The 19113-nt window shown below is 62.5% G+C and overlaps 1 protein-coding gene across 4 annotated transcripts in view; it reads right to left on the reverse strand.

Annotated features, from left to right (window-relative positions):
- Positions 1-1555: 1555 nt before the first annotated feature.
- The window catches only part of COL18A1 (collagen type XVIII alpha 1 chain), a 96861-nt gene continuing 79303 nt past the window's right edge, over positions 1556-19113 (reverse strand). For 2 of the 4 annotated variants that reach the window (XM_061167437.1, XM_061167438.1), the window contains 27 exons: positions 18517-18648; positions 18120-18182; positions 16894-16920; positions 16128-16163; positions 15693-15764; positions 15349-15384; positions 14964-15053; positions 14493-14522; positions 14392-14418; positions 14133-14195; positions 13824-13898; positions 13014-13040; positions 12739-12792; positions 12374-12448; positions 10929-10997; positions 10288-10330; positions 9704-9766; positions 7306-7349; positions 6916-7038; positions 6277-6439; positions 6121-6194; positions 5623-5751; positions 5162-5194; positions 3805-4050; positions 3432-3629; positions 2872-2987; positions 1556-1992 (listed from right to left, as the gene is read on the reverse strand). In XM_061167437.1, the coding sequence (XP_061023420.1) occupies positions 1779-1992; positions 2872-2987; positions 3432-3629; positions 3805-4050; positions 5162-5194; positions 5623-5751; positions 6121-6194; positions 6277-6439; positions 6916-7038; positions 7306-7349; positions 9704-9766; positions 10288-10330; positions 10929-10997; positions 12374-12448; positions 12739-12792; positions 13014-13040; positions 13824-13898; positions 14133-14195; positions 14392-14418; positions 14493-14522; positions 14964-15053; positions 15349-15384; positions 15693-15764; positions 16128-16163; positions 16894-16920; positions 18120-18182; positions 18517-18648 (2322 nt within the window). In that variant the 3' untranslated portion in view covers positions 1556-1778. Of the gene's footprint in view, positions 1993-2871; positions 2988-3431; positions 3630-3804; positions 4051-5161; positions 5195-5622; positions 5779-6120; positions 6195-6276; positions 6440-6915; positions 7039-7305; positions 7350-9703; positions 9767-10287; positions 10331-10928; positions 10998-12373; positions 12449-12738; positions 12793-13013; positions 13041-13823; positions 13899-14132; positions 14196-14391; positions 14419-14492; positions 14523-14963; positions 15054-15348; positions 15385-15692; positions 15765-16127; positions 16164-16893; positions 16921-18119; positions 18183-18516; positions 18649-19113 lie in introns of all 4 variants that reach the window. The other 2 variants (XM_061167436.1, XM_061167435.1) reach the window with 2 other exon arrangements.

Below are 19113 nucleotides of genomic sequence, written 5' to 3' on the forward strand. Positions count from 1 at the left end.
TATAGTCATGCGGTCGCAGTATTAGGTATTAGAAGTAATCTGAGATAATTTAGAATATGCAGAGGGATGTGCATGGGTTACATGCAAAAATCACACCATTTTACATAAGAATTCCTGAGCAGGTTTTGGTATCTGTAGGGTTGTTGGGACCAATCCCCATGGGGCTGAGGGATGACCATACATCTGAAAACCCTTGTGTATCCATGTGCATCCGTGTATGTCTGCGCACCTGTATATACGTGTGCACACCTGTATATACCTGTGCATACCTATGCATATCCGTGCATGTTTGCACACCTGCGTATACCCCTTTGGCAGGATTGGCCAGCTGGGCAGTCCAAACAAGGACTCGCCTCCTGACAGTGAAAACGCAAGTGTCAGTCGTTTAGTCATGTCTGACTGTGTGACCCCCTCGACTGTAGCCCACAAGGCTCCTCTGCCCATGGGATTCTCTAGGCAGGAATAGAGCTCCTGCAGACCAAGCGTCTGTGTGAATGGCCGTTTTTATTTGGAGGCTATTGGGAAGCCACAGACACAGCTCCCAGGACCAGCCCCTCAGTTTACTGTCACAGTGGTCAGACAGCAGGCCCTGGGGCAGCTGGGCTCTGGCCTGCAAATCCCAGCATGGCCATCCCATCGGCTCCCCCAGAGATGCCCTTGTGCACCCCCAAATGTCCTCTCCTTTCCTTCCACAAGGAGGGAGGGCCACACCGTGGGTTTCCACGGAGACGTGCTGGTGCAGATGGTACTGAGCAGGGACCAAGCAAGCACACATGGTCTTCACCAGCCCGGGGCTGGCCCCACCCCTCCATGTAGCCTTGCCCATCTCAGAGCTGGCTGGGCAGGTGCATGTGGCCATCCCCTTGCCTCCAAGTCCGGCAGAAATGGACCTGGGACCTTGGTGCCAAGCTCAACCAGAGGCAGTTCTGGCCAGGACTTGAGGGGGCCTGGATCTGGGCCTAGATGGGACTTGGACATGCTTCTGGGCAGAGCTGGGCTGGAGCCGGAACCAGTGATTCTCGCCCTGGGGAAGGGATGCTAGTGCTGAGCAGGAGGTCCAGGGACCGGGTGCTGGGTTCATGGACCCCTTAAAAAGTACATCTTGGGCTGAGATCAGGCTCTGTGCCGTAGGGGTCGCTTACTGTAGACGATCCCCACCCCCCCCAACCACCCCCCCCCCCCCCCCCCCCCCCCCCCGTGGAAGGACTGGCCACACACAGCAGCAGCAGGAGGAGACAGGGGCCACAGCCCGGGGAGGTGGGGCTGAGAAGCCCGGGTCAGAGGTGGGGCCTCAAGCTTGGAAGCTTCCGCAGGATGGCTGCTGGGAGGAAACGTGGTGAAGTCTCAGCACCCCCTTGTGGCTTCTCTGTAGATGGCCCGCTGTTGGCAGGACAAGGGTTTCTGGGAAACAGAAAAGCTGGGGCCGTTCAAACACCATCCCCGACCCCGCCCCAAGGTACCCAGGAGATCCTGGGAATGCACCTCCCTCGGCAGAAGTTTCCAGAGTTGGCCTCTTGCCAAAACAAGGCCAGAAGGAAGTCTGAGCACCAGGCAGTTTTAAACTTTTTAAAAAATACACTCTTTGGCTTCCTTTTATTTCTTGAGGATTACATGAAACGTGAACCATACAGGCAAGTGTCCCAGCCAGGTCCCCTCCCTGGGGTGCCGATAGAGGCTCTCTGCCCAGGCTGGGGGCATTCTGCTCCTCCGGCCTGGCGCCTGGCTCCTCTCTGGCACTCTGTTCGTCAGTCCACCTGTCCATGGTGCCCGCAGAGGCCCTACTTGGAGGAGGAGGTCATGAAGCTGTTCTCGATGCAGAGGACGATGAAGGCGTTGTGGCACCCAGCGGCTTTCTGCTCCAGCAGCCGGCCCGCCAGCAGCGAGGAGGCCTGGCCCGTGGCCGCCCTGGTGTCCGTCCGCCACGTCTCGCAGTAGCTCTCAGTCAGCCGGCGCCCGCTGGGGTCTGAGCCGTGCCACACGCTCTTCTGGGGCCTGCAAGATGCAGCAGCTGTCAGTCTCACTGGGCCCGCCTCTCCCAGGCTGTAGCCACCCCAAGCAGAAGAGGGTGTCTCCCGCTGGTGGAGGGTTGGTGGGGTGTGGGGGCCACTGGGGAGCAAAAACTCGGGTTGCCGGCAGTCAGGCCCACCCAGTCCTGGGGCTTTACCTCCCAGATCACACCCTGTGCTGCTGCTGCTTTGGGGGGCACCGCCTGGTGAGCAGGGCCTAGGGCAACATGGATAGCTGGCCCTTTGGGGGTGGGTGGACCTGGCATCGAGTGGCCATGCCCGATTAAGGCTGTCAGCCTCCTCACTAGGAACCAGGTGTAGCCCCTTGGCTGGTGGAGCCCACAGGGGCCGGGGCACAGCCCTGGGCGGTGCTCCCTGATGAAGGCTGGGCCACAGACTCATGTAACACCCTGAGCCCCCTAAATGTCCACGAACAGGAGTCCTCACACCTGCCGGCAGAGCGCGATGGGCATGGGGCCAGCCTGAGGGCCACCCGGTGACTTCTGCAAGCATGTTGGACACGTGTTCTCCGACCCAGAAATTCCACTTTGAGGAATCTACATAAGTAATTCGCTGTGATGTTTATGTGACAGACTGGCGGCCAAAGCCGGTGGCCTCCCAGATCCACTACCCCAACAGGAGGCAGGGGGTACTTGCTGGGAAAGCAGGCCAGATGAAGGTGTTTCAGGTAACACCACAAACAACCACCTTTACTACTCCTCCTGTGATCTTGGATTTTGTGGGTTTTAAGCTGTGAGCATGTGTCAGGACTGAGTCAGCCTGCAGGCTCGGAGCCAGAGCGTCCCCTTTGCTCAGGACTCTCGGATCCAGAGGACCCGAGCCGCTGGCCCACATGGAGACCTACCAGGCGGGATGCTGGAGGACATCTCTGCCGTCAAAGGAGAAGATGCGGGCGCCGGGCTTCAGCTGGCCCTCGGAGCCTGAGAACAAGGCCTCCCAGCTAGGAAACAGCACCTCGTCCTGCGGAGGAGAGGGGGTCAGCCCATGTCTGGTCACCATCCGCCAGGGGCAAGGGCGGCTGGGTGGTCTCAGAAACACTCTCACCCATCCAAGGGTAGGTTGGCCGCAGGCCTCCTGCCCCCCGCGCCCCCCCCCCAGGAAGGCAGGCACCCACCCCCGGCCCTGGACCCCCAAGCTGGACCAAGTCCACCAGCTTTGGTCCTGAGGGATGTGGGCGCTCAGAGGATAAAACTCGGAGTATCTACAAAGCACATTGTTCCGTTCGGAGGAGCCGCCACAGAACACAGCCCGGTGAAGGGCACTGGTGCGGGAGTGGGACCCACAGCAGAGCATAACGGCCTGGGGGGGCCCGGCCACCTCCCCCAGCTGGCGAGGCACCAGCGCCCCTGGCAGACGCGGGCAGGAGTCCCCAGAGGTGAGCCCCAAGCAGGGCCGCGCACACACCCTGAGGTTGACGACTGGCAGAGTGGCGCGGTCTGCGCGGCGCACGATGCTATACAGGTCCTGCAGCCGCGAGGACAGGAACGCGCGGAAGGTACCGGCCAGCCCCGCGGCGCGCGCCTGCTGGAAGCACTGGAAGTCGGCGCCGCGGATGCCTCGCAGGCCGCCCGACTGCGGGCTGTTGAGCGCCACCAGGTGCAGCTGCGGGGGAGCCTCGGGTCAGCACGGCCGGCCAGGGTCGGCGGTGGGTCTCCGGGCGGGTCCCCTCCCTGCCTCCGCATCCTCCCCACCCCCGCCCCGGCCTCCCCCCAGCACACTACCCGCCCTGCCCCGCTGCCCTAGGCTCGGAATCTCCAACGGGCGGGGTGTCACTCACCACCGGCTGGAAGTCGTGGTGGGTGTGGGAGGGCGAGGCCGTAGGGGGCACCGGCCGGAGGTGTGCGTAGGCGCCATGGTGAGGGGCGCCGGGGTAGGGCTGGGGGTGCGGCAGGCGCGGGGGGTTGGCCAGGATGTCGTCCGCCCGCCAGGACCGCGCTGTCGGGTGGGGGGCCTCCCGGCGGGGGTAGGGATTACCCTCATGCAGCTGCACCAGGGGGGGCTGCAAGGCGGCCACCTCGTTGTCCTGCAGGGAGAGAGGCGGACGGCGCGTGGGGCTGGGCCTGCTGCGCCCACGTGGGCCCCGTGATGAGGCCTGCGGGGCGGGGTAGGCGGGGCGTGAGGGAGCTGGTGTGGGTCTGGTCTGCTGCCTGCCAGGGTGGTCCTGCTGCCCAGCCCTGCGCGCCCTTCATCTGCACCCGGCTGTGTTCTTGGGCGGCCGGGGCTGGACTGGAGGTGGTGAGCTGGGGGCTGCAGCCCAGACCTGGGGGCGCCTAGCCTGTCCAGAGGGAGCCAGCCTGCTGATATCTCAGTCAGTCAAGTAGCCCTCTGCCCAAGCCCCCAGCCCTCACCCTCAGAAGCCAGCTTCTCCCCTGGCCCAAGGAGGGACCACCCTGACCCCACAGCCTCCCTGCCCTCCCACCACAGCAGGGGAGGCATAAACAGCCCCTCAGAGTGGGACCTGGACGCCCAAATCCTAGTGCGCCCCCCTCCTCCCGACTCTGCCCTTCCCCACAGCACCCAAGCCTCTGACACCTGTCCACGGGTACCTGGTGGTAATCTCTAATGCAGTCGTACTGGCCTAAGCACCTCACGTGTCCACATGAGATGTGCCTATCTATGTTACCATGGTCTTGCCCATCGCCGACTACTTTAGTGCCCGTCTCCCTGAACAGTGTCACCTGCAGCCAGGGGCTGTGCCCGCTTAGGCGCAGCTGTCCCCTGGAACAGCGCCCAGCAACTGGGAGGGAGGGGCGCAGCTAGGAGCCGAGTGGGAGAAGGGACTCCCAAGCCCCTGCCGGGGCAGACAACCCCACATAGAACCCCACGCCCGCAAGCTAGGATGGAGCCCACTCCCGAACCGTCTGAGAAACCATGACTTCTACTCAAGAGGAGCTGCCGTCGGGTGACACAGCCCCTACCCAGGGAAACTGGACTATCCACACCCCCCCCGCCTCTCCACCTCCCCCCACTTGCACCCCTGAAGGGTCTGTCCCTGTGCTGGCCCCTGTGGACGAGGGCAGACAGACCAGAACTCAAAGGAGCCTCTCTCCTGAGAGGGCAATGAGTGTGGTCTGAGCACCCAGCTCCAGCCCTCCAGCCCTGAGCTGATTGTGGGAAGAAGGGGTGCTCCTTACCGTCCCATGGGGGAGGGGAACATGGGCCTCCAGCTGGAAGAAAACAGGGGGTCACCTCAGGACCTCTGACCCAGCCAGCACCACTCACCCAGGCCACCCCACCCCTGAGTGGAAGCCGGCATGGCTGCGTACTCGTGCCCCCCCACCCCGCCCCCCTCCCCTGCCCCATGCCCGGCACACGGTAAGGACATCTGTCAGTTTAAAAAGGAACAGCAACTTGTCTATGAACCTAAAACTGCTACAAAACAGCTTCTAATAAAAGGTGGAGAGAGGCGAGCAAGGATGGGGGATCATTGGCCGTCATGCCCAGACCCAAGGGGACCCCACCTGGCTGGTCTGGTACCCTCACCCAGGCCTCACCAGGCCTCAACATCGAGCCTCCACCTCCCATCACCCCAGAGCGAGGCAGTAAGCCCCCTCCCCAACACGCCATGTGCAAGAAGAGCGCGTCCAGGACTCACCAGAACCTTCCGGAAGCCATTCCGGACCCGGACGTACAGCTCCTCCCTGTCGGCCACGTAGATGAGCCAGCCCTCCGGCACTTGCAGCACCTGCTCCACCAGCATCTGGTACGTGGCCCAGACCCTCACCTGCTGGAAGCCCAGCCCAGTGGATCCCTGCGGAGGGGCCTCAGGGCTCACGGGGGGTGGGGGGTGGGGGGATGCTGGGACTTCTGAAGACCTAGGTCGCCCCTCCTCCCCAGGCTGGCCCCAGGAGCGCTGTGGGGAGAGGGCAGCCCCCAAGGCCCTGGGCCCCACAGCCTCTGCACGGCAGAGGGACCTTCTCAGTGGCTCCCATCCACCCCTGCCCATCTCTGACCCCAGCCGCACCTGGGCCCCCACTTCTGCTTTGGAAACCATGTCTCAGGGCCCTCGGTGCTGGGGTCCCCTGACAGCCTCCAAAAGGAAGGGCAGCCGGGCAGCGAGGGTCCCATAGGTCAGGAGCAGGGTGGTGCTTACCCCTGAAGAAGTGCCCATGGATCCAGGGGGCCCTGGGGGCCCAGGTGGGCCTGGTGGGCCAGGAACACTGATGGCTACAAGAGAGAAGCCAGAGGTAGGAACACTGGCCCTGCCTGGAGGGGGCTGGAGCCCAGGACCACTCCCCATCCTACTTACTCTGCCTGTAGGGGCCAGGAAAGGAAGGGGGCCCTGGGGGCCCTGGGGGCCCTGGGGGTCCAGGGGGCCCAGGAGGCCCCTGGCGTCCCTCGTAGCCAATGCCAGGGGGTCCCTGAGGTCCTGGAGGGCCGGGCTGGCCACGGATGCTCTCTCCCTTGGGGCCCTGGGGGAAGACAGAACACGGGGCCTTGTCACCTGTGTCCCCAGGCCGCGGACATGCAAGCCTGAGGGACTGGGTTGTATCTGCCACGGGCCCATGGTCCCCGAACCGCTGTCCACTCCCTGTTCCCATCCTGTGCGCCCTCTGCTGGGAGGGGACCCCGGGATGCAGGCGAGGGCAGCCCCACAGAGAGGCACAGCCCCAGGGCACCCAGATGCTTTCAGGACAGAGGGTCTCCCTGAGGAGATTCGGCAGAGGACAGCACCAGCAGGAGAGGAGGTGCCCCCAGGTCAGGGCCTGATTGGGAGGGTGGCCACTGTGCGCCCGCCAGGCCTGACTCGTGGGTGCCCCTCACGTGGTTACCCCCACTGGGGCAAAGGACCAAGGTGGGTGCTTAGGGCCCAGCCCACAAGGGGGACCTCCCTCAGCTCCAGCCTCCTGTGTGTGGGCACCTGTGGGCGACCTGGGGCCCCACTCACCGGAATCCCCGGGTAGCCAGGCGGGCCGGGGGGGCCAGGCACACTGGAGCCGAAGAATCCTCCGCCCCCGGGCTCACCCCTTTCTCCTTTCTGCCCAGCGGCCCCTCGGTCCCCCTTCTCCCCCTGTGGATGGAAATGCTTGTGGGCGACAGTCTGGCTCTTGGTGGCCGCCGGCGTGGGGAGGGGTGGGCGCAGAGACCCCAGGCCCAAGTGAGGCAGCCAGAGGCTTTGCAGCCCAGGCCTGGCCAGCCCGCAGGACGGGGCTCAGTCTCCCACCTCCCACTGCGCCCACCAAGTTCCCGAAGAATGGAGCAAGGGGTGGCAGGTCCTGCGTGCCCTCTGGGGCCCCGTGGCAGGGGGGGCAGTGTGAGGGTGAGGGGTGTTACCCACCTTCATCTCGGCACCCAGCTGGAGGAGGTCGAACGGGAACTGCCCTACAGAGGGGTTTTGGGGGGGTGCTTGGTGAGAGGCAGGCTTCCTCCCTTATCCCCCGGCCCCCAAATGTACCTACATCTTCTCTTTCTAGAACTTCTGTATTTCTGTGCAGAGATCTCCTGCATGTTTTGTTACATTTATTCCCAATTACTCGATACTTTTTGGTGTTTTTGTTCAGTTTTATTGCTGACACACAGCACTGTGGATGCAACGGACTGATGTTTACTGTGAAATGACCACTACGGGATGTTCAGTTAACAACCACCCTCTCTCTCTCTCACACACACACAGGCAAAAGCGTGGTCATCCATGCTGTGGTTGTGCATGGTATGGTATCTTCCACGCCGACTCCTGGTCACTCCCTTGAGGGCAGACACGCCGCAGGGACTGGCCGTGCATTGGGCAGGGGCCTGGGGGCCCCAGTGCCGGTGGGGGGGCTGCTGTCACAGCTCTGCGGCTTCTCCACCTGCGGACTGACCTGGCCTCTCGTCTGCCGCCTCCCGCACTTATACGTCCCCATCTCTGATGAGTGATCGTGTTTTTCCTTTCAGATCTGTTGCTTTTTGCTTTCTGTATCTTGAAGTTATGTTGTTAGGGGCACAGAAATTTAGAATTGCTGTGCTTTCCTGGTGGATTTACCCCTTGATTATTATAAACTTTAAAAAAAAAAATTTCGGGAGTGTTTCCTGCCCTAAGATAACTTGTCTGACTTCTCGCAAGCACACACAGGCGTGCGCACACACCCATGGCTCCCTTCTCACCAGACCACGACCCACTTTCCCCTCAGCTCTCATGTCCTTGCATTTGGGGGTGTCTTTTGTAAGCAGCATAGTTTTGTTTTGTCCTGTTGACGACGTTTGTCCTTAAACAGGACCCACTCTCTGAATGTACGCGCCGATGGATCTGGGTTGACTCCATCTTCCCTGTTTTCTGTGCCTCCACTGTTCAAGGCACCTCTCCTCTCCGGCTGACTCTGGGTTGAGTGTTTCCTATGCTTCTCTACCTTCCTGCTCCATCATCAGGGGCATGTTCCTTCTGTTCTTGGTTGGTCCTGAGGTGTGCCCACCGGGGGGCTCGTGTCCTGAGCCGGCCTCGCTGCCCACTTCCTCTTCCTATAGAAGGATGTCTTCACCGGATGCAGAATTCTAGTGAGTGTGTTAGTCCCTCAGCCGTGTCCAACTCTTTGCAACCCCATGGACTGTAGCCCACCACACTCTTCTGTCTGTGTAATTCTCCAGGCGAGAATACTGGAGTGGGTAGCCATTCCCTTTTCCAGGGGATTTTCCCGACCCAGGGATTGAACCCAGATCTTTGAATTCTAGGTGAGCCGCTAATTTCTTCCAATCTTGAAACCTTTGCACCCTCTGGCTCCTCCTGTCCTCGTGAGGGATCAGCTGTGGGTCCTGTGGGCTCTCTCTGTGAACATGACCTTGAACCCTTCCCTGGTTTGGAAGCTCAGCCATGACACCTTCAAATGCTCTTCTGCACCCCGCCTGCCCCTTGCCTGACCCGCATGTCCTCACCCACACGTCTGACCTCCCTCGGCTTGTCCAACTTCCCAGCACGTCGGCCGGGCTCCATGCTGACCCCTCCCCTCGTAATCTGTGTCCCAGCTGCTGAAGTCACACAGAATCTTCACATCCAGAGGCTGTGGTTTTCAGCCAGACAATTAAAGCCTACTCTCGTCCATGGCTCCACTCTAGGCTGGCATCGCCTCCCCTCCGCGTCCAGGCATCATCATTACCGTTAAGTCCAAGCTTGGAAACTCCTGTCCACGTTGCCCACTTCTTCCTCAAGAAACCCAGGCCCTCGACGAGCTCACCTTCCTCAAGAGTAAGGTTAGCTTCTGCTTCGGACAGCTTGAAGGGCAAACTTGAGCTTGCCCCTCCCCCAGAGCCCTGTCCTCGGTCACCCTCTGGCTGGCAGTGCCCAGGGGTCCAGCTGTCCCAGCTTTTGACCACCCTGCTCCCAGCGCCTACTTGATCTGATTTCACCCACCTGAAGAAGCAGGACTCAGCTGGGGATTCCTGCCCTCTCAGGGGACGTTGAGATGCTGGGGCTTCACCTCCTTGGAGGACCCGAGCTGACAAGGCTCCTGCAGTGCCCTAGGGATGCTGGGTCTCCCCGGGAGGCTCACATGGGGGCCCAGCCCCGCTCCTCATAGAGTGGGTGCGGGGACACCCTGCCTGGCCATCACCTCAGCCCTGAGATCCTTTCCCCCAGCCCTGCCCCAAAGCTGTGCAGGAAACCAGGCATCCCATCAGGGCCCCTGAGCCTGGGAGAGACCCCCCCCCTCCTCCAGGAGGCAGGCAGGCGCCCACACACGCAGCCCCCCAGCTCAGAGCACTCTCACCTGGTGGTCCAGGCGGGCCCACGTCTCCTTTGTCACCCTTGGGTCCAGAAGGCCCCTGATGCCCTGGAGAGACAGCGCCCCCAGTGCCTGTTACCGAACGTGTACAGAGGCTGCAAGGACACCCCCTGCCCACATGCGGCCTGACCCTGGGGGGCTCCATGGGCACTGTAGGCCCGGGCCGGGGGGGGCGGGTGCAGCGCGTCAACCCGGGGACCCTCGGAACGAGAGCTCGTGAGCAGCCAGTGCCTGGTGGTCACGGCCCAGGGGCCGCAGCCTCTGCTCCCAGAGGCCACATCGCCCTTGCCGGGAGGGACTGGGGTGAGGAGCTGGAGCTGGACTGTGGACAGCCAGCGGGTGGCCACTCAGTTTCTGCTCACTGTCCACTCCTGCCCACAGCTGGACCTCCTGGAAGGCTGTGCAGGGTGAACCCTGGAGCCCAATAAACCCAATAAACGGGCCACGGTCATCTAGGGCTGGCGGCCCCAGATCATCCAGCTCCCCTCTGAGGGCCGCCCCACGACAGCTGCTCTGAGTTGTGGCCGGAGGGGCCGACCTGCCCTCCCTGAGGCCCCAGGACCCCTCACCTGGCAATCCCGGGGGTCCAGGGCGGCCAGAGTCCACAAATGCCTGTGAAGAACGGGCCGAAGCTGGCCATCGAGGAAGGTGCCCTGGAAATTGAGGGCACCGCCCACCCGAGGGCTCTGCCCAGATTCCTGGAAGCCCCCCCGAGGTCACAGAGGCCCCGTCCCCCACACCCCTCTCCCCAGGATAGAGAAGCAGGGAGGTGGGGAGAGGGTACAGGACTTGGGGTTGGAGCCCTGGTCGTGACATGACTGCCCCACATCACTGAGCCTTGTGAAATGGGGGTGTCCACCCTCCAGGACCACAGGGCTCATGCTCAGGAGCCCAGATCCGGGAGGACTCCCTTCCCCCACCTTAACCTCCCCCCAGGGGCAGGGGGCTTGTCTTCTAACTGACTGCCCACCAGGTGCAACCTACAAGGCGGGTGGACCTGGGTCCCACTGCCCTGTCCCCTCCCAGAAGGACCCCCACCACGGACGCAGAGGTCATGGCTTGGCCTGCCCCTGCTGGGGCTCAGACCCTCTCTACGGCTCAGACCCTCCCTGGGAGTCAACCTCCCTGGGGTCAGGGAGGGGTAGGGAGGTCAGTGTAGAGAAGAGTGTGGAGAGGAGTGTGTAGAGAAGAGTGGGTCTCGGTGACTCACGTTGCTGTCGTAGACAGGAGTCCCAGGAGGGCCTGGGGGCCCCGGAGGCCCAGGTGGGCCAGGTGGACCCTGCGTGGGGGGGAAAGAGAAAGATCTAGTGAGTCACGCTCCCAGCCAGGCCACCGATGCTGGACAGGATGCCAGACACAGGCGGGAGTCTTCCTGAAAATCATAGTAAAGTCAGAAAACATCTAATCAGGAGTGCACCCAGTGTATTCTGTGGTCATGGCTGTACCCTTCCCATCCCCATATGACAGTCCTCCTCAAACCGTCCCGTGGGAGGCATACAGGCGGCCATCGGGGCTGGGCAAGACCTCAGACATAGCTCGCGTGGTTACTGCCAGCTTGAAGGTCAGCTGTGTGTCTCCAAGGTCACAGGGAGCCCATGAGGCCAGCGCCCGTGGGTTTCACTCGTGTTGCATGAATGTGACTCTCTGTTCATTCACCCACTCATGGAAAGAGGAAAGACAGTCCATTCGTGTAGCATCAGAAGCGCCTGTTCTGAAAGGGCTCATTTGACAAAGGACCAGCCTGAGTGATGAAGGTACCGGGGCACACGATCCTGGGACCTCATGTGCACCCTCTCTCAGCCCCTGGGCACCTTTGCCCCTGCCCTGTGGCTGAGGAGGGAGGGCTGAAGCAGAACAGAGGTGTGAGCTCAGGTCCATGAAGCGGCCAGTCCCACTGGACTCGCTGACCAGGGCAAGTGCACAGTGGCTGGAGCTCTGCCTTGGGGACTCAGAACCGCAGGAAGGATTGGACAGCCCCTGACCTCCTCCTGGACAGAAGTGACCGTCCCCCTCCATCATGGAGCTCTGCAGGTCGCTGCCCTGCTTTCTGAGTCTTCATGAACTGTCCACCAAGGTTTGGTCCGCGAGGAGGCGGTGGCGGGATGAAGACATGGTGGGGACAGAGATACCACAAGAGCAGAGGCCTCAACCACCGCCCCCAGGACCCCACGCTGCTCGGTCAGGCTGTGAGTGGGATGCAGGGGAGGGGTTCCAGGGAAAAAGGCATTGAGTGGCCACGGGTTCACTAGGAGCCCAGATGGACCCGAAAGGAGTCTTGCATCTCGATGGTGCATCTCAGATGGAGATGACACAGGGCCTAACTGGCCACCTTACTGATCTGTGACCCTGGGCTCAAAAGGTGGCAGAAACTGTAGCCCCATAGGCAGGAGGTGCCCACCCCAGAGCCCACGCGGCCTGCAGGCCCTTCCAAGAAAACCATGTTGTTCCGTGGCCTTGGCTCATGTATGTGTATGCATGTATGTGTGTGCTCAACATGCACACGCGACTGTGTGCACGAGGCTCTGCATGTCCATGGTCACACATCGAGGCCACTCAGAAGCATCCCAGGGTTGAGCTCTGAGACCCAAGCTCTGAAACCAGGCCTCATGGCCTGGTTGCCCCCGCCCCGCCTCACACGTGCCGTCGGACACTCACCCTCATGCCGAATCCCACGCTGGCGTCCCCCGGCTCCCCCTTCTCCCCTTTCAGTCCATTCATCCCGGGACGCCCCTGCGGCAGAGCACAGTAGGTGCGGGGCTGCAGGGCGCTGGCCAGCACTGCTGCCGTGGGCCCTGGGGTGCTGGCCCAGCAGCTCCTGTCCCCAACCAGGCCCTCCTCGGGGTGTCTGTCCCTCTGGGGCCCAAGCTGCCTGTGAGCAGGGCTGGAGAGAGCCATGCTTGAGGGGTGGGTGGTCTCCAGGGGAAGGGCAGCAATGGGGCTGTAGTCCACTCCCCTCTGGGCCCACTCTCCGCATGGGCCTGGGCTGACACCCACACCTGGCATCAGACCCAGGGACCTACCGGCCGTCCAGGGAATCCGATCTCTCCCTTGTGCCCGGGCCGCCCGTATGGACCCTGTGGGGGGAGGGGGAGACCAGGTTTTAGGTGGGCAGGAACCAGACACCATCTGGGGTCTCCCTCCTCACACCCGCCCCCCATTCAGAGGTGCAGCCGGATGTCAGCTCGGCTCCCCACCCACCCAGCAGGCAGGCAGGCAGCAGTGCCCTCCGCAGCCTCCCGTGTCCTTTCACACCCAGCGCAGGTGTGTGCACTTTGGGGAAGCCTGGTCTACTCACCGGGGGTCCTCGGAAGCCTGGCTCACCCTGAACAGAAAATCAGAGGCATCGTTAAGTGGCTTCAGGTCACCCCCCAGCAAGCAGCCCCGAGGGGTCCCTGTGTCCATCTGAATGCCTGCAGTGGAGCCCAGGAAGGGAAGGAAAGAACTAGAAGGAGGGGTCTGTGGGCTGGGCAGGTGCACGGGGCACACCCCAGGGTCCTGAAGCTTGGGGGCCGGTCCTGCAGTCCAGGCTGGGGTTTGCCAGCCTCTCTGTAGGCCTGCCCCTAATAGCCTGCTGGGTCTGGGTCCTGCTCTCCCCAGGGCTGGGGGTCACCTGCTGGGAGCAGGGGACCCAGGGCACAGGCTCCCCAAGGGACCCACTCCTGAGCCCAGCCATTCTTGGCTCCCTCCTGAGGAAGGAAGGCTGGACCCCAGCCCTAGTGGTGATGCATCTAGAGGCTGAAGGCCAGCCGGGCACTGCAGGGGGTGCAGCTCCCAGGGGTGAGGCCGAGGCCAAGAAACAAGGCCCCTGAGAGCCCCCAGCCCCTCTGCAAGGTGGGTTCAGCTGACGGGCAGACCAAGGGCCAGCCAGGCCAAGGCTGAGCTGAGGTTTAGGCTTTGGGGGCCCTCCCAGCAGGTTGGTGGGAGAGGAGAAAACGGGTGGGCGAGGGACCCAGGCTGCAGAACTTTCTGGAAGCTGACCTGGAGAAGCTCCCACACACAGGCAGGACCTGCCCCCTTAGGAGGACACTCCTCTGTGCCATTTTCATGGCCCCAGCCCACTGCCCCAATGTGGACAAAGCCGCGCGCTCACCCAGACACCCCTCACCTTGGCTCCTTTCTGGGCGGGGGTCAGTGCTCTGCCATCGGGGCCGAAGAACGTACCCGGCTCTCCCTTCTCACCCTGGAATGGAGCGGCAGGTCAGAAGGCCAGCTCAGGGAAGCATAGGCCTCACATCCCCCTGGAGACTCCCCTCGGCACCAACTCAACACCCAAGGACAAGGAGCCACGAGCGGGGCCTCCACTGGTCCAGGGAAACAACCAGAGGGAATCCACCAGGCACAGCCCCCCGTCCCCGGGCCCCCTCCTCGTGAGCAGGCACCCAGTGACCCCGGACAGCCCCTTGGGGCTCCTCACCTTGGGTCCCGGGATGCCCTGCTGGCCTTTGGCGCCCAGGTCCCCCTTTGGCCCGGCTGGTCCCTGTGGGGAGATACAGAGGGCTGCCCGGAACCCCCCTGCTCTGGGCCAGTGACCCACAGCCCAGCCCCAGACGCCTGCCTGAGACCCCTGGCCAGATGGGGGCTCCTGCTCCAGTTCCTCGGCCTCATGGACTCCCCCCACCCCCAGCGTTGGGAGGCCCCACGGCCCGCCCCCACCCCACCCCCAAGATACTCACAGGGAAGCCTGCAAAGCCCGCGCGGCCCTGCGGAGAGAGGACAGTCAGGACCACCCTCCGGAGAGGCTGCCCACACCCAGCCCATCCCGGGGTGCATGTACCTCGGGGCCTGGCACGCTCGCCAGCACTCTCTGTCCACGGGTCAGCAGAGCCATGGAGAAAGAAAAAAGAGTACCACGTTTATTATGACGTTAGCCACGGAGACCCACAGAGAGTCAGCGTAAAGGAAATCCTCCCGAGGTCCCTGAGATGAGAAGGGATGCCCTTTCCACCTCCGGGAGCCTGCCTCCCGCACCAAAGAAGCTGCCCGGGACCCTGGGATCAGGGGACAGGGCCCCACCCTGGGGGGAAATGTCACAACAGGAGTAGGTGACATGCAGACAAACAGCACGAGCGGGGGGGCAGCTCTGGAAGGCCCGACCTCCACCCGAGAAGCCTGGCAGAGCGGAACCAGCAGAATGGGGCCCCGTGTCTCTGGGGATTGTCCCTCGGGGGAGGACCGGCGGCCCTGATGACCGCAACAAGCCCTGGGGGGCCAGGCAGAGCGTGTGCCCACCCATGCAAGTCCTTACGTCCTGCTCCGACACGTAGACAACAGGCCCTGGGGGTCCGGGGGGTCCCGGGAGTCCTGGCTGCCCCACTCCATCCTTCCCTGGGTCTCCCTGGAAGAGAAAGCCAGTGATCCACATTTGTGTTTCCTGTGGGGGGTGAACTGCAGCTCGGCTGGCACTTGGGAGGGCTCCCGGTGCCCACGGGGTGTGAGGAGGTGCCTGGGGGCTGAGCATAGTGGTCTTGAGAGTGCCCCACCCCCACCCCAGGCAGGGCAGGCTCTGAGCCTGGATCCCCACCCCAAGTCTCCAAGGCCGCATGGGTGGGCATGGGGCAGAGGACAGCAGTCCTGGTCCCGCCATGCACCAGCCAACCTGCCCATCAATTCCCACACCCCCCCACACTCACTTTCTCTCCCCGAGTCCCTTTTTCTCCTTTTGGTCCCTGTGGAGACAGGAAGGAAATAGTTTATCATAAACAGAACATGAGCCCCGCTTCCTGGAGACCCTGGGCCTCTGGGACTGGCCTTGAGTGAAGACGTGGAGTTCTTCTTGATCGACCATGTGGGACCTGGGGTGGAGTGTTAGCTATGCAGGAAACCCCTCTGGCAGCCTGGACTCCCAACTCACGTCCCACGGAGCTGGGGTCTCTGGTCCCCGTGGGGACACTGAGATACACGCTGGGGTGCCAGCTCTCATCCCTGTGTGGTGACCTTGGGGGTGTCGGCCCTGATGCCCTGGGCAATCACTTACCTGGGGTCCAGCTGCACCCTCTCCGCCCGGGAGGCCGGGGAGCCCAGGTGCTCCATCTGCTCCAACTTCTCCCTGCAGGGACACAAGGACAGCATACATGTCAGCCAGGGCCCGGCGGACACGGTTTCTGGCAGGCACGGTGTCTGGGAGGCACGGTGTCTGGGAGCTGGCCAGGCCGTGGTTTCTAGGGGTGATTCAACTTGATCAGCCTCCTTGGGAGCACCATGGGGGCAGGGGTCAGAGACCTCTACGGCAGAGCTGGGATGGGAGGGAAAACCTGGGGAACCTGAAGGGGGTGGGGATGAGGGTGGTGGGAGAACGATGCTGCACCTGGTGTGGACCAGCCAAGCCCTGACCTCAGCCTGGGGGCCCCTCCCTGTCCCCAGACCAGGGCTGCTCACTGTGGATTTCCTGATCCCAAGGAAACGTTCTTACCTTGCTCCCTGGTGGCCCCACGGCTCCAGGATCCCCCTGAAGTGGACAAAGGGTTTTGTGGGGTTGCGAGCACTGCCCACCCGCTGGGCGGCATCCACCCCTCCTCCAGGGAACCACTCAGGTGGTCCCAGACCACAGCCCCAGCTCAGATCTGAGGGCTGGGACCCTGTGCCCCCCATACGCGGAATCCCAGCCTGGATGGTGCGGCAAGCCAGGCCACTGCGCCCCTCTGAGGAGCAGCCACACTCAGGGGACTGTCACAGCTTTAGAAAGGTAAGACCTGCACCCTCCTTAAAAAGCAATTCTTTGAACTGTCCCAAAGGCTTGCAAATCAAAGCAGAATGCTCCAAGAGACTGGGTAGCGGTTAGGAGCTGACAATCAGTGGACCCTGCACAGCTGGGAAGGCTTGTATGCTGGGGGTGGGGGGCCATTGTCCTCCAGGGACAGAGAGAGGGAGCAGAGCCAAGTGAGGATGACCGAGAGAAGCAGCCAGGTTCTGTCCAGCACTACCCACTGCCCTGGGTACCAACAGAACCCCACTCCCTCTCCCCTCCATCAGCACAGACCTCGGACATGTGGAGCCAAGGGTCTGGATTCCCGCAGTCAGAAAGATGGCAGGGCCACTGCCCCCTACCCCAGCCCTGGGCACCTCCTCCCCATTAGATTTTCTTGCATCTTGCAAATCCCCCACGAGGAACTCCAGGCCGCTGAGGAGTGGCCCCTGGCAGCAGCGAGCACCCCCAGGCTGACAGATCTCTCACTGACCTTGACTCCGGGCATTCCAGGCGGTCCCTGTTGGGGGCAGAGAAGGAACAGGGCCCAGTCAGGGCTGCTCCTGCCCCTGAGGGTGCAGTCTTTCCCCATAAGAAAACCAGCCCCTCCTGTGCTCATGACTTTTAACAAACTTGGAGGAAAACGGCATGTGTCAACAGGGACCTGCACACCCCCATACTCCCAGAAGTGGTCTGTCCTCGGTACCTCATGGTGCCCTGCAGATGATGAGCGTTGAGTCCCCCCAACACAAAGAGACTTGCACTTTATTAACGAGAAACAAAGCTGCTATCCGACTGGCTGTTTCAACCTCACTCGAGGGTCTCCATCACTGAGGCTGTGGAACAGCCCACAGACCCCTCCGGGGTCAAAGGGCACTGCAGCTCTGTCCCTGGACCTAAAGAGGGGACCCCAGCCCCTGCGACCCTGCCTGGTCACCTCACATTTCACCTGATGCCAAGGCAGCCAACCACTGCTGCCCCAAACTAAGCCTCTCTGTCGCATAAAGGGGAAGGTACCAACTTAAAGGGCAACACTGCTCTATTCCCAGTTAGCTTCTGTCCAAGTGAGGACCCTCAAGCTGTGGTGCCCAGTGCAGGAGGCCTGATCCGCCACCCCCTCGCTGGGCTGAGACTCCAAGGGCCCAGCTGGACACTGGTTCCATGCCCCCCAAGCATCCCCAGTGGGGTCTGTGTTGGCCCCTTGGGCTCCTGAGGGAAGGGAGCCCCTTCTCTGCCCATCCTAGATGTCCAGTGCCCTGGACAAGCCCCTTGCATGTCCATCTGGTCTAGGCCCTGGTTATCTCTGGACACAAGGCTCTCAGCTGGACCTGATCCTGACCGGTGCACACATTGATGGCACGACGAGGTGGAACAGCATAGGACTGGCCCCATCTTGATTTAATGAAAGTTTTGCTCAGGTCAAAAACGTGCCACAAAGTTAGAGCCGTAAGGAGACGTGGGTGGGTGGGCATTTCTAGGAAGAACCATCTCTAGGGCCCAGCCTGCCATGCGGGCATTCAGCGCCACCACCAGTGGCACTTCTCACACTGGAGACTAAACTCCCTCCCCGGTGGCCTGAGGTGGATAGTGTCCTGGATGCAGGCAGCTCGCCGCCCCTCACAGGGCTGCTCCTGGTGCCCACCAGAGGCCAGTCCCAGGGACGCCCTGCCCCCAGGAAGTCCCATCCCCAAGCTGACCAAGCCCAGCTCCGGCGCTTACCTGCAGCCCATCAGCACCTCGGGCTGTTGACCAGAAGACGTTCCCGGAGCCTTCCATGTCGTCCTGGAGGAGAATACAGGGTGTTCTTCTCACAGGAAGGGACCTGGGCCCAGCCCCCGGAGAGGGTGGATTCTCAGGCCAGGGGTCACCTGTTGTAGGGCTCCTGCTGGGTGGGGTCCCGGGACCCCAGACATGCTGAGCTATAAATGTCCCCCCATTCCACACTCCGAGGCCAACCCGCCCGTCCTGGGCGACACGGCCAGGGGCTCCCCTGTGAAGACTCCGCCCCCCGCCAGCCAAGACAAGTCCAGATAGGGGCGGCGCCACTGTGGCCCCAGCAGTGCCGGTCAGTGTGGGTGTCTGAAGGCATGGGGAGCCAGGAGCAGCGGGTACTCACAAATCCCGCGCCGAATCCTGGGCCTGGGGGCCCGGGGGGGCCAGGTGGCCCTGGCGGGCCTGCGGGTCCGGGAGCTCCTGCCAGGCCGTGCTCCCCAGGAGCACCGATGGGGCCAGGGTCTCCCTTGCTTCCCTGTGCAGGTCGAGAAAGTTATCACCCTCAGCTCCGGGTGTCGCTAAACCCCAGGCAGCCCAGCATTCTGGGTGCCCCGGCCTCATCCTGCCTATGTTTTACTCTGAAAAGTCAGAGCCCAGCAGGGGCTGCGCAAATCCCATGGCACCTTTGTGCTGACCCTACGAGACCCTGTCCACTTAACATGGAACCACCGCTGAGTGAGAGTCCCAGACGGTGCCTAGGACACTCCCCCAGGCCCTCAGAGCTCAGCATTCGAGAAGGAGAAGCTCCACTAGAAGGAGCAGGCAGTGGAGTGGTACCCTGCTACCATAGGGGGAGGCCGGGGCGGGCAGCCACTGGAGCTCCTGAATCTTGCTCTGGATGCTAGCCCGAGTGTGCTCTCAAGTCCGAGTGGCCCCCACACCCGAGCGTCTAATTCTAGGGCCTGGGGTCTCAGCTACAGTGGACCTGACCTCACCTCTG

This window comes from Dama dama, chromosome 19 (assembly GCF_033118175.1).
Source record: "Dama dama isolate Ldn47 chromosome 19, ASM3311817v1, whole genome shotgun sequence".
Classification (NCBI taxonomy): Eukaryota; Metazoa; Chordata; class Mammalia; order Artiodactyla; family Cervidae; genus Dama; species Dama dama.